The following is a 19,113-nucleotide window of genomic DNA, read 5'->3' as shown; positions in this document are numbered from 1 at the left end:
ATGGTGGAATGTCAGTTAGGTACTTTTAATACATTTTTTTTTTTTTTTATTTTTGCCTGCAATGCATAATTCATTTATATTTTGAACCGATCGCAATTGTGGTGAAGTATCTTTTGGAAACAGCAGGCCCCTAAAAAATAAGAGACTCTGCAAAATCAATTAAAAGGGGACTGGGGCAACAGACAGCTACAGGTGATGATGCCCTGAACTCAGCCATTCTGCTAGTGTGCCATTAAAGACCTTTGTCCAGATTGCACTGTTATTTTCTGTATGGTGTGTATTGACCTGGCTGACATCAAATTTTAGGACAAAACACTTGCTTATACACTTCCAAACTGTGTTTAAAAAAGAAAACTTAGTGAAATATTAGACTCTTGAGTAGTATGGGTCAAAAAACTAATTAGACTCTTACCCTCTAATTATTAATATTAAGTAAGTCAATTTTAATTTTGCCCTGTAAGTTTGTTTATTTCCTTTAATGCACAATAACAACCCCTACAATCATCGACTGCTCTGTTTGGCTGCCCTTAAAAATCTACCCGCTTGATTTTCTAATCTGTCTCCATCCTGCTTCTATTAAAACTGAAATGGTATGTGGCCTGCATTGGGTGTCTCAAATCCCCAAACCCCAGAAACAACTTCACCACAACAATCCCAAGTTCAAATGAACCATTTTTATTAAAGAAAAATGCCTTGTTACATGTTTCTTCAATTAAACTTCCACAATAACTCCTCCACCATTTTTACCCTACTCTGCTCATAAATCTCACTTCCCTAGGTGAAGCGGCTCATTTTCAAGCTGGACCTGGAAGCACTTCTGGCAAGTAAGCACTGTAGCCAGGAAACAATTCCTTGTTAGGTGAAACCTTCACCTGACAGAGAAGCCTTTCATCGCCATGGACCTCAAAAGGGCTTCCCTCCAGAACTACAATTCCCATACAGCCCCATGAGTGTGCAAACGAGAGGTATGCCATAGGGATGCTGCCACCCTGTGTACTGGGGAAACCCATGGTCCTGGTAGGCAGTCTGCCATCATCCATCCATTATTCTGGCATCCTTACCAGGAAAGTGTACACTGTTCCTTCCATTCTTCCATCTGGGATGCCCATCCATCTAGGCTGAAAATCTATTATGCTGGTCTCCCAATCAGATACAGAACACCATCACACCTGACTGGGATGCCAGACTCTCTATACCTTCTATTATAGGATATTAAACATTATAGGTTAACCTATTCAGAGCTATTTAATTAATAGCATTCAATCACTTTGGATACATTTTAGTTTCTTAACACATGGAAAAGATTATGAACAAGCTTGGAGAGTTGAAACTGCATCAGCAAGTTCCCAAAAGAGCTACAAACAGGTAGATTAAAATGTTGTATTTATAAAAGGACTAGAAAGAGGCCAGTCTGTCATATATTGCTTCAAGAAAGTAAAGTTACTTTGGTCTGTGACTGCCACAGAAACACTACAGAAAATCACACTTCAAAGATTGCACAATGAAGGTAATTTGATTTTATTTTTAAAGAATAAGCACTCAAAATTAACCTTGTCTAGAATAAAGTGTTCTGGAACAGCACAGTGCAAAGTCTTGAACTTCTCAAAAAACAGAAGAATAGATATGACTAAAGATTGTGCCTGCATGATACTCTTAATTGCTGGCCAGTGAAAACGAAACAGATGAACCTTTGGTCACAAGTAGTCCTTACATAATACTGACATAAAACTGTTCATGCTGTTTTTTTTATTAATTCTTGACAATCTACAGTCTCCTGTTATAAATTAAATGCCTATGAAATTCACAGTTTTCATGTCGACATTAAAGAAAGTGGGAGTGTTCATTGTTGTGAATACAGTATCACTTCTTTCACCAAACCAACTGATTTTACCATTGACTATAACAATGAATGTTCCTTGTTCAAACCAAAGGTCCTTGGACAATAAGCTCTGAAGTTGCCAAAGCAAAAAGAGAACAAGACGTGTTCAATAATTCAATAACTTACCAGAAACAAATGTAAAACACTATGAAGCTGCAGAGAGAACAAAAAATCAAGAATGATTCTGTTTGTGTGGACCAACTCTCTGTCAGTGAACTCTCCCAAAACCAAAGTCATTCTTTCTAGAGTAGAAATAACCATTAGTAATCACATTATGAAGAGCCAAGTTCCATACCAAACAAACGAGGTGGAGAGGATGTGCTCTGTTTTTGAAATAAAATAAATATATTTTTATTATGCTACCTCCTGTGGTACAAAGAAAAGTCAGATAGTAAAGAAGTATACAGGTAAACCATCGCCAAATAGTGCATGTCCTTCATTTTCAGGATAAGCCAAGAACAGGCCATCCTACAACAAATGTGATAAGATGACATCTGGTGAGATTCTGTAAAAAGGCACAAACATTGATACTATTTAACTTTAAAGTCTGCTTGCAGAAACTGTGGTCAATGTTCTGTCTTCCTTTGACTTGAATAATGAAACATAGCTCCCCTCGCATTCTCCAAGCTATCCTTAAACAAGAAAAAGATGAATTTGTAAAATTGAAACAGTGGATACCCCATCCTGAAAAAATTGATAGCAGAGGTACTTTGCTGACTTTAGTCTGTTACTCTGCTCAGTGATTACTAGCTCATCCCAAATTAGAAGTCTACCCCAGTAATCCTGCCACTTGAGGCACACTCCATGGAAGAACTCCTCATGCATGAATATGGAAATGAGAACACATACATTATTGCTTTCAACAAAATATGGTGCAAGGTTAATGAAAGTATTAAATGTCATCTTCCTTCTTCTCAGGTGTTTTTACAAATAATTCTGAATCTGAAGCATTGTGACATGCAATATGCTAAGTATCACAGTTAAGGTAACAACCAGAATCAGAAGGAACATATAAATTATTTTTTAAATAATTATGTAGAATGTTCTTTTCTGGGCTCACCATTTTCTTCTGGTTTGTGTTGCTTGAGGCAATGACTGATGTCAATGTCTTCTTGCTGTGTTCTTGATGGAGTAACTCTTGATGGATCAATGTGTGTGTGGAACACCCAGGTTTTCTTCTTGGTAAGAAGGATCTAGAACGTTCACATCCATTTGAAGAGGACTAGAGAGGTATCCAAATCTTTAATCAATATATATTGTCCTGGACCATAGGTATGTACACATTTTTCAGAAAGAGCCCACGCAGTTTTTTACTGTGAGTCTCTAAGTTTAGGTAATATCTTTGCAAAGGGACAACACTGAAAAAGAGAAAATATGCATATTAATTAGCCTTTAGTTCATTGTTGCCTGCATAGTCATACATCTAATGGTAATAATTTCAGAAACTCTTAACCCTGTGGGTATACTACTGTTCTCAGTAGGTGCTATGAGAAGTGCTAGAAATGTTTTTATCCATTTCTCTCAGTCAATGTTTGCTTCATCATTTCTGCTACTTCAGTTCACTGTGGGTTAACTGGTTCATGAACAATAATTTTATAACCCTAGCAAATTAGAAGTTTCTATAGTAACTTTTCAACTAAAGTGGATGCCTTGATCTGATTCTGAATCAACTGTCATATTCCCCATCTTGATATGTTTTTTCTACCTAAAATTTTAGTTGAAGGGTCTATTGTTTATGTGTCTTATCCAGAAAGGCCTCCACCCATGTGGAGAACTTGTCACTAATGACTAGCATACCATCTTTCATGTGAAAGGACTCAATGACAAATAACCTACTTTAATAAAAGGTAAGTGTATACAGTACGTTTCTGTGAGTCAGTCTGGTTGTACCAAATGATATGTAACAAAGACACAGCAACCGGGCTAACACAGTGCACTGTAAACGTTAATGTTTGAAGTCTACGGTAATTGCTTAGATTTCCACCCATCTCAGACAGGTAGCACAGCTTGTTCATCTCTAAATGTCTAACAGAATCTGGGTTCGGCATGTGTACATTTCCCAACTTACAACAAAGGCTTTAATTATAATCACTTGCAGACATATTGAATGGTCAATAATCATTTGTTTTGCCCATTTCTCATTTACCTACAGAAAAAGCCCACACATTTTTTTTTAATGTTAAGACATGCAGAGTAACCAGGGCTAACTGAAATAGGAAGTTCCACAAAGTGTGACTCAAAAGAATGGAGTACTTTGGAAAGATAAGAAACCTGGCATCCAAGGATTTCAATGTCCACATATGATACAATGTTTAGAAGAATACTGTAACAACCCATTGGGTGATAGAGACAGTGGAATGTAATTAAACTCTTTCATGCTGTTTGCTAGTGAGTGGCCCTAAAAAGGACATTGGCTTCTTCAGCGCCACTTCCGTTTTGCCCCTTAGATGTTCTGTGCTCCCAGCTGCTTTGCCCCTTTGTCCACTCACACATGATGCCTGGCTTTGCCTCACTCCGCTCTCCCAGGGTCAGAGGCAACTCACTGGAAGCCATGCATTCAGGTTGATGGGATTTAATGGCCAGGAGGAGTGATTAACGTTCTCTTTAAGTGCTGTGTCTGCATACCCCAACACTATCACAGTTTTTGTTTTTTTTTTATAGCTAGCTTCTCTAGGTATTCCTGGATCCTTGACCAGGTCCTGGCCACCTGAGGAACATGTCCCTCTCAGGTCCAGACTCTGGTTTAGCTACACTATTCTCAGTGCATCAAATTCACATTTAATTGAGACGGCAATACATTTTGATTTTCTCAGAAGAGCAACACAAAACTTGCATTAATCAAATACATCCATTAAATTATTACTAAACAACACACATAACATTCTCAAATCCGCTTACCCTAATTCAGTGTCAGTAGGGTCAGGGGCCATCATGGCAACACAGGCAATGGCAAGGTCATCTCACACATGCCAACATCAGTGTGTAATCAGACCAACTCACATTTGGGGATATGACTGGGAAGAGGTGAAAGACTGTGCAAATTCCACACTGACAACTTCTAGGCTTGCAATCCAAAACGAGAATGCTGAGTTGGTGAGTTGACGGTGGTACCAATAGTGATTTCCTTCTGCTCTTAGCATAAATATTTTTTACAGGGAACTAAAGATTTACAAATAAATGTATAATCCCAAAGATGAGTTTACCAATAAGAATGTATTTAAATCTAACAACATCTTCTGGCCACAAGTAAACCTCTAAGCAGGGACCTTTCTCCAGGATCGAGATATACAGAACAGAGATCGAGTAGTAAAGCAGACGTCTACATCCCCTTTAATTTTAAGGTCACGTGGGCCGTTCTGCGAAAGAAGGAGCGCAAGGCTTATGACGTGGACGAGTAACGTGGAACAAAGCTACTTGAATACCGTTAACAAAAAGAGGAAGAACAGCATTTTGCTTCCCTTGAGCTAACCCCCTTACTCCGACACATCTATTCCCTTGATAAAACGAAACATACGTGTCATCTTTTAACGTGATCACCTAAAATATTTTTCCTCTAGTAGCCCAGGAAGCTGTATTTTCCGAAATCCACGTGTGGTAGATAGGTCACCCGGGAAGCTGCATGATTTATACGCGTAAGGCGTGGACTATTAGGAGGGTGACTGACTGGGGGGTTATTCAGAACATTTAAGGGGGTTTAAAATAAGTACAGTAATCATGGATTCCATCCATCTGTTTTCATAAGACAACTTTGATCACCACAGCCAGTCTTTGTAATCTGGGGAAACCAAGGGAAGAAATAGGGCGCACCCAACTCAGAATCTCAGAGGCTCCAAAATAAGTGAATGGATATAACTTTAGGAATGTTATCAGGTCATGGGTTTAAACTTTGCTGTCGCATTGCACAGATCCTACAGACGAAGGCTTTCGCTGCTCGGAGCCCTGCAGCCATCAACTGACAAAAAACATCCACAGAGCATCGTAAAATTATAATAATTAATAAAACGTACAATACACGTTTACTCCTTGATATATAAAGCGAATTCAGACTGATAACAACGTCCGCCCAACCCTTTAAAATTATACAGATCAGGGGGCACCCTTAGCCGTTCCAATTAATGTATTTCTGTCGATTTTTTAAAGATTCGTATCTTGTACTTTTTTTTTCGTTGTTCTTTTTTTCCCCGTAACCGTGCCCTTGGTAGAAAAAAATGACGCATTGAGCTATTACCTTCAAAAAGAACAGGAAATATTTTTCCCATGTAGGTAGTAATCACTTTTACGACTAAAACACTATTTATGCACGAAGACGGCATACACTGGAAGTATATCTTACTAGTGTACATGGACTACCATCTTATGTGGGGGAAGCATCTGCATCATTGATTATTAAGTAATTTATCAGTTTTATATATATTTGGTATTGTACTTTGAAAAAGTGAATCGGTCGGTGTAAAGAATTAATTAAAATGGTGACAATAGCATGCATACCTTTCTCAGTTACTTTGTAGTACTAGGGTGTTGTACCGTGTTAGCCATTATGAATGTAGAGAAAAGCCAAGCAAAATGACACCTTTTATTGGCTAACTAGAAAGATTACAATATGCAAGCTTTCGAGGCAACTCAGGCCCCTTCTTCAGGCAAGATGAGAACCCTTCCCTTACCCAAAATGGCGATATTTTAGCTTCAGAAAGTGGGCGTTACCAGATTATAATAGGTTATTCTTAACCTTGACATGGAGCGGCAGCGAATGGAGCTTTTCATATGCCTGTAGTACCCCCAGAAATAGGCGGGCTTTATTTTTGTGTCAAGATAGGGATTGGCAGCGCGAGCGTTGGAGGCGTGGTTATTCCCGGGTTTGGGCGGTTCAAAGAATGGGGCGTGGTTATAGTGCAATGACGCTTTTAGAGTGAGACACCCGGCGGACCAGCTATGGCTTCTATACCGCGGTCGGTGGAGGTGAGGAATGGACAATAAAGAAAAAAAAAACAAAACATAAATTATAATATGCTTTTAATTGAAATATGTGATTGCATGTCTGTTTTTGTCTACTAATGAGTGTTGCATGCAAAAGTAAATCGAAGTAAAACAGTTAATATTACTGAGGAGCTCCAAGACTAGTTAGGAGTTTTTGTTGTGGTACATGGCAGCGATGCTGTGAGAGTGGCTGCATTTGCATTTTGGAGCGCTTGCGATTGTGCGCACCATGCCCGCAGTAGCTATCATCAGCACCGTGTAACTGCAGTTGTACTTCATAAGCTCAATGTGTCACATTATAAAAGCCAACGGATTGCAGGATGGCATTCCCTCGTGCGTTACCTGAAGTCAGTCCTGCAGTTTTTTTGGTATCCAGCAGAGTTGTCGTGGAGACGTGTTGCTGATTAAAGCTACTAACGGCATCTTTTATTATCCTGTTATATTTTTCCAATGTACTTTCACTATTAGACGAGTCTTTTATGTGAATCAATATAAGGGTAAAATGTTATTTAAAGTAAGACGAAAGATGCAGCGTAGTGGGCTTTGTTAATGATAACGTCCAGATGTAATGATGAAAATGCAACTGTCCCAGCGATGTAACTTGCCTTTGAAATGAATAAAGAAAATTAAGTTCTCAAGTTAACAATGCATGAACACGCGGTCCTCTTTTTGTATTTTAACAAGAAACGTTCAACCGTCATGCACATTCAATAATTAGACGTAAAAACAGTTTAGCAAGCCTGACTAGTAACATTAAAGTATTTGGAGTTCCTCTAGTAGGTGCACGTGGTTGTATTTTTATTATTATACTGTGGACCAACGTGGTTATTTATTGAATGACTTGTACCTTTTTTTTTCTCGTGACATCTTAGAATTTTTAGTTTTCCACACCTGTGTAATTTATTCAACCAGTGTTTAAATGTAATGTTCTTTTATGTCGGTGTTTTCAACTGTTTGAAACATATATTTATCTAGCTTTCTATGTATGTGTGTGTGTGTGTATATATATATATATATATATATATATATATATATATATATATATATATATATATATATATATATGCATGCGTGTGTGTGTGTATATAATATAATATATATGCATGCGTGTGTGTGTGTATATAATATAATATATATGCATGCGTGTGTGTGTGTATATAATATAATATATATGCATGCGTGTGTGTGTGTATATAATATATATATATATGCATGCGTGTGTGTGTGTGTGTATATAATATATATGCATGCGTGTGTGTGTGTATATAATATATATATATACGCATATATATATATATATATATATATATACACACACACACACACATACTCATATATATACACACACACACACGCATATATACACACACATACTGATATATATACACACACACACACACGCATATATATATATATATATATATATATATATATATATATATGCGTGTGTGTGTATATATATCAGTATGTGTGTGTATATATGCGTGTGTGTGTGTGTATATATATATATATATATATGTATATATATATATTATATAGTTCATCCGGAAAGTATTCACAGCACATCACTTTTTCCACATTTTGTTATGTTACAGCCTTATTCCAAAATGGATTAAATTCATTTTTTTCCTCAGAATTCTACACACAACACCCCATAATGACGTGAAAAAAGTTTACTTCAGGTTTTTGCAAATTTTTTAAAAATAAAAAAACTGAGAAATCACATGTACATAAGTATTCACAGCCTTTGCTCAATACTTTGTCGATGCACCTTTGGCGGCAATTACAACCTCAAGTCTTTTTGAATATGATGCCACAAGCTTGGCACACCTATCCTTGGCCAGTTTTGCACATTCCTCTTTGCAGCACCTCTCAAGCTCCATCAGGTTGGATGGGAAGCATCGGTGCACAGCCATTTTAAGATCTCTCCAGAGATGTTCAATCAGATTCAAGTCTGGGCTCTGGCTGGGCCACTCAAGGACATTCACAGAGTTGTCCTGAAGTCACTCCTTTGATATCTTGGCTGTGTGCTTAGGGTCGTTGTCCTGCTGTAAGATGAACCGTCGCCCCAGTCTGAGGTCAAGAGCGCTCTGGAGCAGGTTTTCATCCAGGGTGTCTCTGTACATTGCTTCAGTCATCTTTCCTTTTATCCTGACTAGTCTCTGAGTTCCTGCCGCTGAAAAACATCCCCACAGCATGATGCTACCACCACCATACTTCACTGTAGGAATGGTGCCAGGTTTCCCCCAAATGTGACGCCTGGCATTCACACCAAAGAGTTCAATCTTTGTCTCATCAGACCAGAGAATTTTCTTTCTCATGGTCTGAGAGTCCTTCAGGTGCCTTTTGGCAAACTCCAGGCGGGCTGCCATGTGCCTTTTACTTCCGTCTGGCCACTCTACCATACAGGCCTGATTGGTGGATTGCTGCAGAGATGGTTGTCCTTCTGGAAGGTTCTTCTCTCTCCACAGAGGACCTCTGGAGCTCTGACAGAGTGACCATCGGGTTCTTGGTCACCTCCCTGACTAAGGCCCTTCTCAGTTTAGATGGCCGGCCAGCTCTAGGAAGAGTCCTGGTGGTTTCGAACTTCTTCCACTTACGGATGATGGAGGCCACTGTGCTCATTGGGACCTTCAAAGCAGCAGAAATTTTTTTGTAACCTTCCCCAGATTTGTGCCTCGATACAATCCTGTCTCCGAGGTCTACAGACAATTCCTTTGACTTCATGCTTGGTTTGTGCTCTGACACGAACTGTCAACTGTGGGACCTTATATAGACAGGTGTGTGCCTTTCCAAATCATGTCCAATCAACTGAATTTACCACAGGTGGACTCCAGTTAAGCTGCAGAAACATCTCAAGGATGATCAGGGGAAACAGGATGCACCTGAGCTCAATTTTGAGCTTCATGGCAAAGGCTGTGTATACTTATGTACATGTGCTTTCTCAGTTTTTTTATTTTTAATAAATTTGCAAAAACCTCAAGTAAACTTTTTCACGTTGTCATTATGGGGTGTTGTGTGTAGAATTCTGAGGGGAAAAAAATGAATTTAATCCATTTTGAAATAAGGCTGTAACATAACAAAATGTGGAAAAAGTGATGCGCTGTGAATACTTTCCGGATGCACTGTATATAGGTGTGTGTGTGTGTGTGTGTGTATATCTCTTATATATATTTCTCTTCTGGTTCGTCCTGCTTCCACTTCAAAACCGGTCCTGCCCACACACAGCCGACACAGCATTTCTCGATTCCTATTCGTCGTCTTCCATGTCATGCACTATACTGGCCTGCTGAGCGTGATACATCCAACAAGTACTCGAGGTGCTGCCACAATGGTAAAGTAGCTTTACCACCTTTGCTGGAGCCACCTGTGTCTTTACATAGCTTCTTACACAGCAAACATCAGAAGCTAAAAATTATCGTGAACACATTTGAGAATACAACTCTTCTCTAGCGTTTGCTTCCATGGGTGCATAGATAACTCAACCTCCTGGCCACGGACCATACTGTATTAAAATACACGAGCAAATTTATCACCAAATATCTCCACTATACATTAACACTTCTACCTCTCCAGGATATGGACAGTTGTATGTTTTTGACACAGCGCAAGCTACTGAAGTACACTTACAAAATAAAGCAAACTCTGCATGCAGCGAAAATGTACTTCTCCAGCTAGATTCCATGCTCAGAACCATCAGCCCCTTCGCTAAATCATACAAACACATGCATGAAATTGCTCAGTCCAATCCAACAGCATCTGTACGAATGGTTTTCAAGGAAAACTCTGGGCAGGATTTACGACGATACAATGCCCCGACATTGCAGCGATTTTTGTTGGAGAAGATGGAGAAACGCCTGCCGAAAGGGACATTTGCATCTATCCCATACGCAACACCTGTAAACAGATTTCCACGCTCAATATGAATTGCGATCCTATGGTTTACCCACTTTTATTCTCTTATGGAGACATTGGCTGGCACAAAGATTTACAACATGTTCCCGATAAAAGAACTGCCAAGTGAATAAGACTTACTCAATACCAATTTTACGCGTACAGATTAGCAATGAGGACTACATTTAGTATTTTGCACTCCAGCGGCAAACTATTCCAACAGTACATCGTAGATGCGTATGTTAAAACAGAGGGCGCACGTCTCAACTATCTCAGATTACATCAACAAGGTCTGTGCGTGGAACAATACAATGTCTGAATACAGACGCACTGCAAGCAAATGCTGAAAATAATGTACGTGTAGGCAAAATTATCATAGTACCATCCACATTTCCAGGAAGTCCAAGATACATGCAACAAAACTATCAGGATGCCATGGCCATCCATCCATCCATTATCCACCGCTTATCCGAGTGATGCCATGGCCATAGTACGTAAATTCGGACAGCCTGATTTATTTATCACTTTCACATGTAATCCTACTTGGTCGGAAATTCTACATGCACACTGCGTCTTTCAAGAAGTATTTATTTCTACTTGATTTCTGAATTCCTTTCTCACCGTTTTCCGTTCCTATTCTTACACCGCCATATGCTACGGCAGGCGTCGGCTAGTATGTATATATAGCATCTATGTATGTATGCAATTCCACAATATGTTGCAGTAATTCGTGATTTTTGTTAGGTTCCCCATTCAGGGTTGGCCTTTGCTTTGTGTTTGATGCTGTTTGGTTAGCTAGTATATTCAGAGGATGGATGGATAGATTAACATTATTGTGCAACAACAGGTATATACAGTGGGTACGGAAAGTATTCAGACCCCCTTCAATTTTTCACTCTTTGTTATATTGCAGCCATTTGCTAAAATCATTTAAATTAATTTTTTTCCTCATTAATGTACACACAGCACCCCATATTGACAGACAAAAAAAAGAATTTTTGAAATTGTTTCAGATTTATTAAAAAAGAAAAACTGAAATATCACATGGTCCTAAGTATTCAGACCCTTTGCTGTGACACTCATATATTTAACTCAGGTGCTTTCCATTTCTTCTGATCATCCTTGAGATCACCTTCATTTGAGTCCAGCTGTGTTTGATTATACTGATTGGACTTGATTAGGAAAGCCACACACCTGTCTATATAAGACCTTACAGCTCACAATGCATGTCAGAGCAAATGAGAATCATGAGGTCAAAGGAACTGCCTGAAGAGCTCAGAGACAGAATTGTGGCAAGGCACAGATCTGGCCAAGGTTACAAAAAAATTTCTGCTGCACTTAAGGTTCCCAAGAGCACAGTGGCCTCCATAATCCTTAAATGGAAGACGTTTGGGACGACCAGAGCTGGCCGTCCAGCCAAGCTGAGCTACCGGGGGAGAAGAGCCTTGGTGAGAGAGGTAAAGAAGAACCCAAAGATCACTTTGGCTGAGCTCCAGAGATGCAGTCAGGAGATGGGAGAAAGTTGTAGAAAGTCAACCATCACTGCAGCCCTCCACCAGTCAGGGCTTTATGGCAGAGTGGCCTGTCGGAAGCCTCTCCTCAGTGCAAGACACATGACAGCCTGCATGGAGTTTGCTAAAAGACACCTGAAGGACTCTGAGATGGTGAGAAATAAGATTCTCTGGTCTGATGAGACCAAGATAGAACTTTTTGGCCTTAATTCTAAGCGGTATGTGTGGAGACAACCAGGCACTGCTCATCACTTGTCCAATACAGTCCCCACAGTGAAGCATGGCGGTGGCAGCATCATGCTGTGGGGGTGTTTTTCAGCTGCAGGGACAGGACGACTGGTTGCAATCGAGGGAAAGATGAATGCGGCCAAGTACAGAGATATCCTGGACAAAAACCTTCTCCAGAGTGCTAAGGACCTCAGACTGGGCCGAAGGTTTACCTTCCAACAAGACAATGACCCAAAGCACACAGCTAAAATAACGAAGGAGTGGCTTCACAACAACTCTGTGACTGTTCTTGAATGGCCCAGCCAGAGCCCTGACTTAAACCCAATTGAGCATCTCTGGAGAGACCTAAAAATGGCTGTCCACCAACATTTACCATCCAATCTGACAGAACTGGAGAGGATCTGCAAGGAGGAATGGCAGAGGATCCCCAAATCCAGGTGTGAAAAACTTGTTGCATCTTTCCCAAGAAGACTCATGGCTGTATTAGCTCATAAGGGTGCTTCTACTAAATACTGAGCAAAGGGTCTGAATACTTAGGACCATGTGATATTTCAGTTTTTCTTTTTTAATAAATCTGCAACAATTTCAAAAATCCTTTTTTTTGTCTGTCAATATGGGGTGCTGTGTGTACATTAATGAGGAAAAAAATTAATTTAAATGATTTTAGCAAATAGCTGCAATATAACAAAGAGTGAAAAATTGAAGGGGGTCTGAATACTTTCCGTACCCACTGTACATATGACAACAGTTTGTCAAGTTTTAACTGTTGCTTTAGGGTGGGCCTGTTATTTCTAAAGCATACTTGAAAGTAACTTTGTTTGGTTTATTCTCCTCCTTGAGGCATATGATAATGTATTAAGATTTATAATAATATTCAAACCTGCATTTTTATTATATACATCAATCTGTTTTTATCAATCAAAACCTGTTTGAAGCCATCTTTAGATGAGTTAATATGGTGTTGTAGACTATGCACAAACAAATAATTTAAAAGTGTTCTTTAGACTTTCAATATGTATTTGGACTAATTTTGCTGCACACAGATTACTTGCCAATATGGAACTGATTCTCCTTGGCTAAAAATGAATAATATTGGCCAAACATTGTGTATCACAAAACTAATATATTTCCTGTATCTTAATTATTCTTTCATTAAAAAATGAGTGCCTTCTACACTTACTACGTTTGACAGATGCTTGGATGCTGAAAGGTGTTGGTGATGTACATTTTCATTAATGTTGCTCATCTTGTATAGGCAAGCACTTCTCTTATAGCAATCACTTTAATAAACTGGTAAGTATATGTGTGTCTGCCCAGTTACAATGTCTCTGTCATTCCAATATATAGCACATCACAAACATTAGCAATGCTTTTACAAATCCCGTACCAAATGGCATACAGTATAACAAATTCATATATGCATTGAATTTGTCATTCTAACAGTTGATACATCACCTACATTTATAGTCATGCATTTTCTTACTACAAATGTTTGTGATATGCCATCAATTGGAATAGCAAATGTAATGCATTTTATTACTACATGCATTACAAAATACATACTAATAGGCGGTGCACTGCGCACCTGAACACTGAGGTGCACATGATTACTTACATTTCTAAGATAGGTAGAACAGCTAGTGTGTCAATAAAAGAACAGCATTGTGGTAGAGTAGTCATGGTTCCAGTATATGTAGGTTGTCTTTTGGGCCCAGTTCTTGTTCATTTGTATTCTGCGTCCTCTCATTGCCTCTGTGTTTCTTTTCTATGGGTTATCCAGCTTTCTGCCTATAACCCTAATGACATACAGGTAAGGTCAGTTGATCAGTCTAAATTGTGCTCGTATGGATGTGTGTACAATCCCAGTGCTGGTTCCTGAATTCATAAGCTCTAGCCCTCCCACAACCCTAAATTTGATTAAATGAATCTATTATATACTTGGTAAAAGCTATGCTTTTTATTTAAAAAAAAAAAAAAAGACATAATACTTTTTCTAGCTTAAAATGTCCAAATATATCACCCGAGTCAAATATGTGTTTGAGTATCTCATTTGCAATTTTGTTTGTTGCATATATCTGTAACAATTTAAAAGCATGTTTTGCTTATTATGTGCTGCTTATTTCACTCTGCTAGGGTGATCATAAAGGATCAGAAGACAGTCCTGTGGTGGATGATTTGACTTCATCTCACCATAGCTCCACTGACGAAACAGGCAAGTGCTTAATGCAGAGTCTACTTTGTGACATAAGGAAAACTAATATTTGATGTGTGAAATATTTAAAGGTTAAATTGATGTTCTGATGATGAGCATCTTTTTGATTTTGTTATGAGAGCTGCAGCTCATGATACAGTGAAGTAGACAGGTAGTATAAGTTTATGGTAGGTGTGAAAGAGTGTTAAATTTGTTTGCAACCCTGAACATGACAGATTCAATACTCAGAAGTTGTTAATTTTTCCTTATACTTTTTGCTATAAAATATATTTTTAAAGGGTATTGACAAAAAATAAAAATCAGTAGGTGGGTCGAGTGAGCAATAAGGATGGTCAACATTCTTTGTTTCTTTCTGTTTTTTTTTAGGTACAGTGAAGGGGGCTGTGGAAACGGTTTGGATGGGAGGTCTAATGTCACAACAGGTTGACTGTACAAAGGATGGGGAACAGCAAACGGTTGATACTGCAGGAGAAGGGAGGGAATTTGACAGTTTAACTGGAAGAAACAATCAGAGAGAGCTGAATGAAACAGGCAGTTTGAAGACTGCTTATGTAGGTGCGCCAAACAGGGGTCTGCCAGGTACTGATAATCTTTGTAATAAATCAGATTAATCAAGTGATAGTTTAATTAGGAAACCAAAAATACAGATATTTGGGAGGTGCACTTTTTTTGTTGTTTGACGTATTTGAAATGAGCATTTTAGGTAAGGTTATTTTGCTACAGGATGAGAAATTCTCTCTGCTTTACTTTAGGTCATGCAACTAAGACCATGGCATTCACTCCCCCTGCTAAAACCAGTATTGGCAGTGCTCCAGGCCGTGCAAAAATGTCTTTGACAGGAACTGGAAAGTCACCCCCTTCAGTGCAGAGCCTGGCAATGCGCTTGTTTACCTTTCCAGGGTCAGGTGGGCCTGGAAGAAGTTCTCCAGAAGTTGCTGAAGCTCCTGTAGCTCCAAAAGTACACCGAGCTAGGAAGACTATGCATAGACAATCTGGAGGACAGGTCAGTTGGGGTTAAATTGTGCTGATTATAACAAATTTTGCATATACTGTGTGTGTGTTTGTGTATGTATGTATGTAAGTGTATTTACAGTGCCATGCAAAAGTATTAAGTCAGTTATGTAATTTTACAGATTGACAAAATCAGATATTATGTTGGAAAAACCCTCAAGAAGAAAAAAAGATATGTTTGCATAAGTATTGGCACCCCCACACTGTAATATTTTGCAGTGAATATGTATTAGCTAAAATAATTTTTAAAGAGTGCATTATTGTAGGCAGATTTGTTCTAGATTGCTGAAGTTAAGCTGATGTCACATTATGAGACTTCTAGTCGTGGGGTATGTCAGATTTGCCAAATGCAGAACTTTAAGCATCTAAAAATCACTGCTCATGTTACATTTAGGGTTCATGTGCTGATTTTCCAGCATGGTCATGATTACCCCTTTTTCTGACAGCTAGTAGCTCTGCTGCTTGACAGGGCTGTGCTGTATGAAGCATTGATAGGTACACCTAGTTCGGCCTCAATCTCTGCCTCTCTTTTTTTTTTTTTTTTTTTTTCTTCCCTCATTCTGTTGTGGTACATAAAACACAAGCTTCTCTTCTGTTTGTGAGATTCAAAACCCCCATATTCCTTGTTGCTGCATTACATGCTTTGTACTTCCAGGATGAGTTTTCATTGGCTGTCAGCTCTCATGCATACAGAGCCTGGCTCTATGACTAAGGACAAAATCAAACCTGTTTAACTTTATCAGAGTGAGTCACAGACTCGTTGGAGTGAGTCACTGGATAAGTCACGTTATGCACTCACCTCAGACTCGCTAAGAATATGTAAATTAAGAAACTGAATTAAAACCGAAAATGTTCTGGAAATGTCCCTAATGTGACTTGGCCTTTATTCTATAGTGTGCTTTTTACACAACAGTTTTCACACTAGTACCACACATTCTCGGCTGGATTGAATTCAGGGCTTTGAGTTGGGCTTTCATCTTTTTTTCTTGAACCACTCCAGGGTAACTTTGTTTTAGATCATTGTCCGGCTGAAAGGTAAACTTTTCCCTAAGCTTTAGTAATGTTGTTTTTTTCAGACTGAAACAGGTTCTCTTGCAGCATTTGCTCGTATTTTCTACCATTACTTCTTTCTTCCAATTGACCCAGACATCCAGAACAAAACACTGTCTCCATTATTGTCCAACCAATATGATTTTTTTTTTATATCAATACCAAAGGAATGGATGTGAAACCAGTAGAGGGCATCACCAATCTCCAAAGGCCAGACATCATAAAACTCAATACAAATACGAGTTTAAATAATGTCTCTTTTATCGCTTAAATACTTAAGTCGACAGTTAAGCATAGCCATACACTCAGACACAGTTGTACAGAATTCTTCCACTCGTTCCAAGAGCATTACTCCTCTGTCTCCTGATGCTGAGTCCCTGGGCAAAGTGAAGTGGCTCCTTTTATCTTTGACCTGGGAGTACTTCTGGTACTAGGACATGTTCTGTTGGAAGTATTTCCGGTTCAGATGAAAGTCTTTCAAAGTAGGTACCATATCTTTCTGCAGCACCCATGAAACTCAACAGGGTCGTACTCTGGGACGGCAACTTCCATCATGCTCTGATGGTATCCAAAGGGGTCCTGAATCTCTGGAAGGCTGCCCCTTAGTGTATTGGGGAATACAGTACTGACATGCTGTTGTTTCTTTCCGTCCTTCCAACATATTGGTCTCCATGCTACATAAGGATTCCTGTTCCCATCCAGTTGGAAAGTCTGTCCTTCCATTCTCCATTATTGTGGCTTCCTGTCCAGGTATGGAACTGCCCTCTGTGACGCCCATCTATCCATTGTGGTATTCGCTGGGTGGCATTTCCCAAAATCAATACATTTTCTGATAGTTTAGCTAGATACCAGTGCAATTTATTTGTATACACTTCACTCTGAAACTTTTTTTTTTTTTTTAACAAAAAGAAATATGTTACTGATTAATGTAATGGTTAATTTAACGAACACAAACATGCTTCCTATGTACCAAAATGTTTGTTAATGTTCTACTACTCAAACAGCTTTGTGTATAGGTGATCGCCTCTCTTTAACTGACAAAAGTACAATTTCATTCTCTCACTTGCTCGCTCACACATCCTCTGCCAAGCAAACGCAGCACAACACATGGCTTCTTCCTGGACTCCTTTTCTTTTTGCATTGATTCACGAATCAGGGTGAACCACACAAAACTCTGGCTAATTCTCTTAAATATGGTAGGCAAACTTATTACACATAATACATGTACATTTCCTTAAATAAACACACTACCTTTAAAACACACATACAACAACACAAAACTTGATTTCCCATTTTCTTTTGCATTCATGTTTTGTGTTTAAAGTTTAAATGTGTTTACAAGTTTTTCCACTTATTTTTAATGTACTGGTAAAACAGTTTTCTCAACATCCATACCAGAAAAGGAATTTTATCCAATACACTGGATCAACCTCTATATCGTCCACTAGAACAATAACGACATTGATATGTAGGCACTAATACAGCTAGTGTATTTAAGATATTTTGCTGGGGCAAAGACGTTTTTGAATGAAAAGAAAGATACTGTTTTAAATGTATGTTGTTTTCACAAACATTTGCATATATTTAAATATTAATATTTAAACAGGTTAAATAGCAGTTGCTAATAACACCGATTGCAAAAATTATAATGGTCCTTAGAAAACACAATACTGAAAATTTACATACACTTTAACATGAACCTTTGACAAGACCTTTCTCTGTCTTCCTGTCTCTGAAAGAAATTTGCTTATATATATAATAAGACAATTCAACATCTCCCTACTCCTAGTTTACCAGTGGTAGGTTATATTCGAGGAAGTAGAGAATTAGGAAGATTGGCAGATATCTAGTGAAAATTGATAGACTACTGAATGTATCAGAAACAGTAACATGACTTTAAAAAAAAAAAACTGTCTAAATCATTAAGTTTCAATATTTATAAACAGAAGGTGATTTTTAAAAATACTGTAGATTTCAGCATTTTTTATTAAAAGAGCAGAAATAAAGTTTGTTCATAAATTGTGGCAGAACATACAACATTTTTTTTAACTTAAGTTAATAAATGTTGAAAAGAAAATACAAAATCACCTATTGTGATTAAGTTGAATTGTTATTCCAGTTTAGAGTAATTTCCCTTAATTAGAATGAATTGCAGATAAACATAAAAAGCATACATACAAAATGTATGTAAACACTATCACACCTGCTTAACCCAAATCAGAATTGCAAGGGATGGAGTATATCAAGCAGCACTGATAATAAGGTGGAAAATAACCCTGGACTGAGTACAAATTCGTAGCACATTCCACTCCACATTTACATCTGCACTTGCGTTGAATTTAAATCTGTATTTG

At 38.4% G+C, this 19,113-nt stretch overlaps 1 protein-coding gene across 1 annotated transcript in view; it reads left to right on the top strand.

Annotated features, from left to right (window-relative positions):
• The first annotated feature begins 6,735 nt into the window (after positions 1–6,735).
• ehmt2 (euchromatic histone-lysine N-methyltransferase 2) overlaps positions 6,736–19,113 on the top strand; it is a 68,653-nt gene continuing 56,275 nt past the window's right edge. Inside the window, 4 exon segments of the mRNA XM_051918731.1 lie at positions 6,736–6,835; positions 14,620–14,698; positions 15,065–15,277; positions 15,451–15,701. Of these exon segments, the coding sequence (XP_051774691.1) occupies positions 6,809–6,835; positions 14,620–14,698; positions 15,065–15,277; positions 15,451–15,701 (570 nt within the window). The 5' untranslated portion in view covers positions 6,736–6,808.

The sequence above is a fragment of the Erpetoichthys calabaricus genome, chromosome 1 (assembly GCF_900747795.2).
Source record: "Erpetoichthys calabaricus chromosome 1, fErpCal1.3, whole genome shotgun sequence".
NCBI classification, from domain to species: domain Eukaryota; kingdom Metazoa; phylum Chordata; class Cladistia; order Polypteriformes; family Polypteridae; genus Erpetoichthys; species Erpetoichthys calabaricus.
This window is presented reverse-complemented; position numbering and strand designations above follow the sequence as displayed.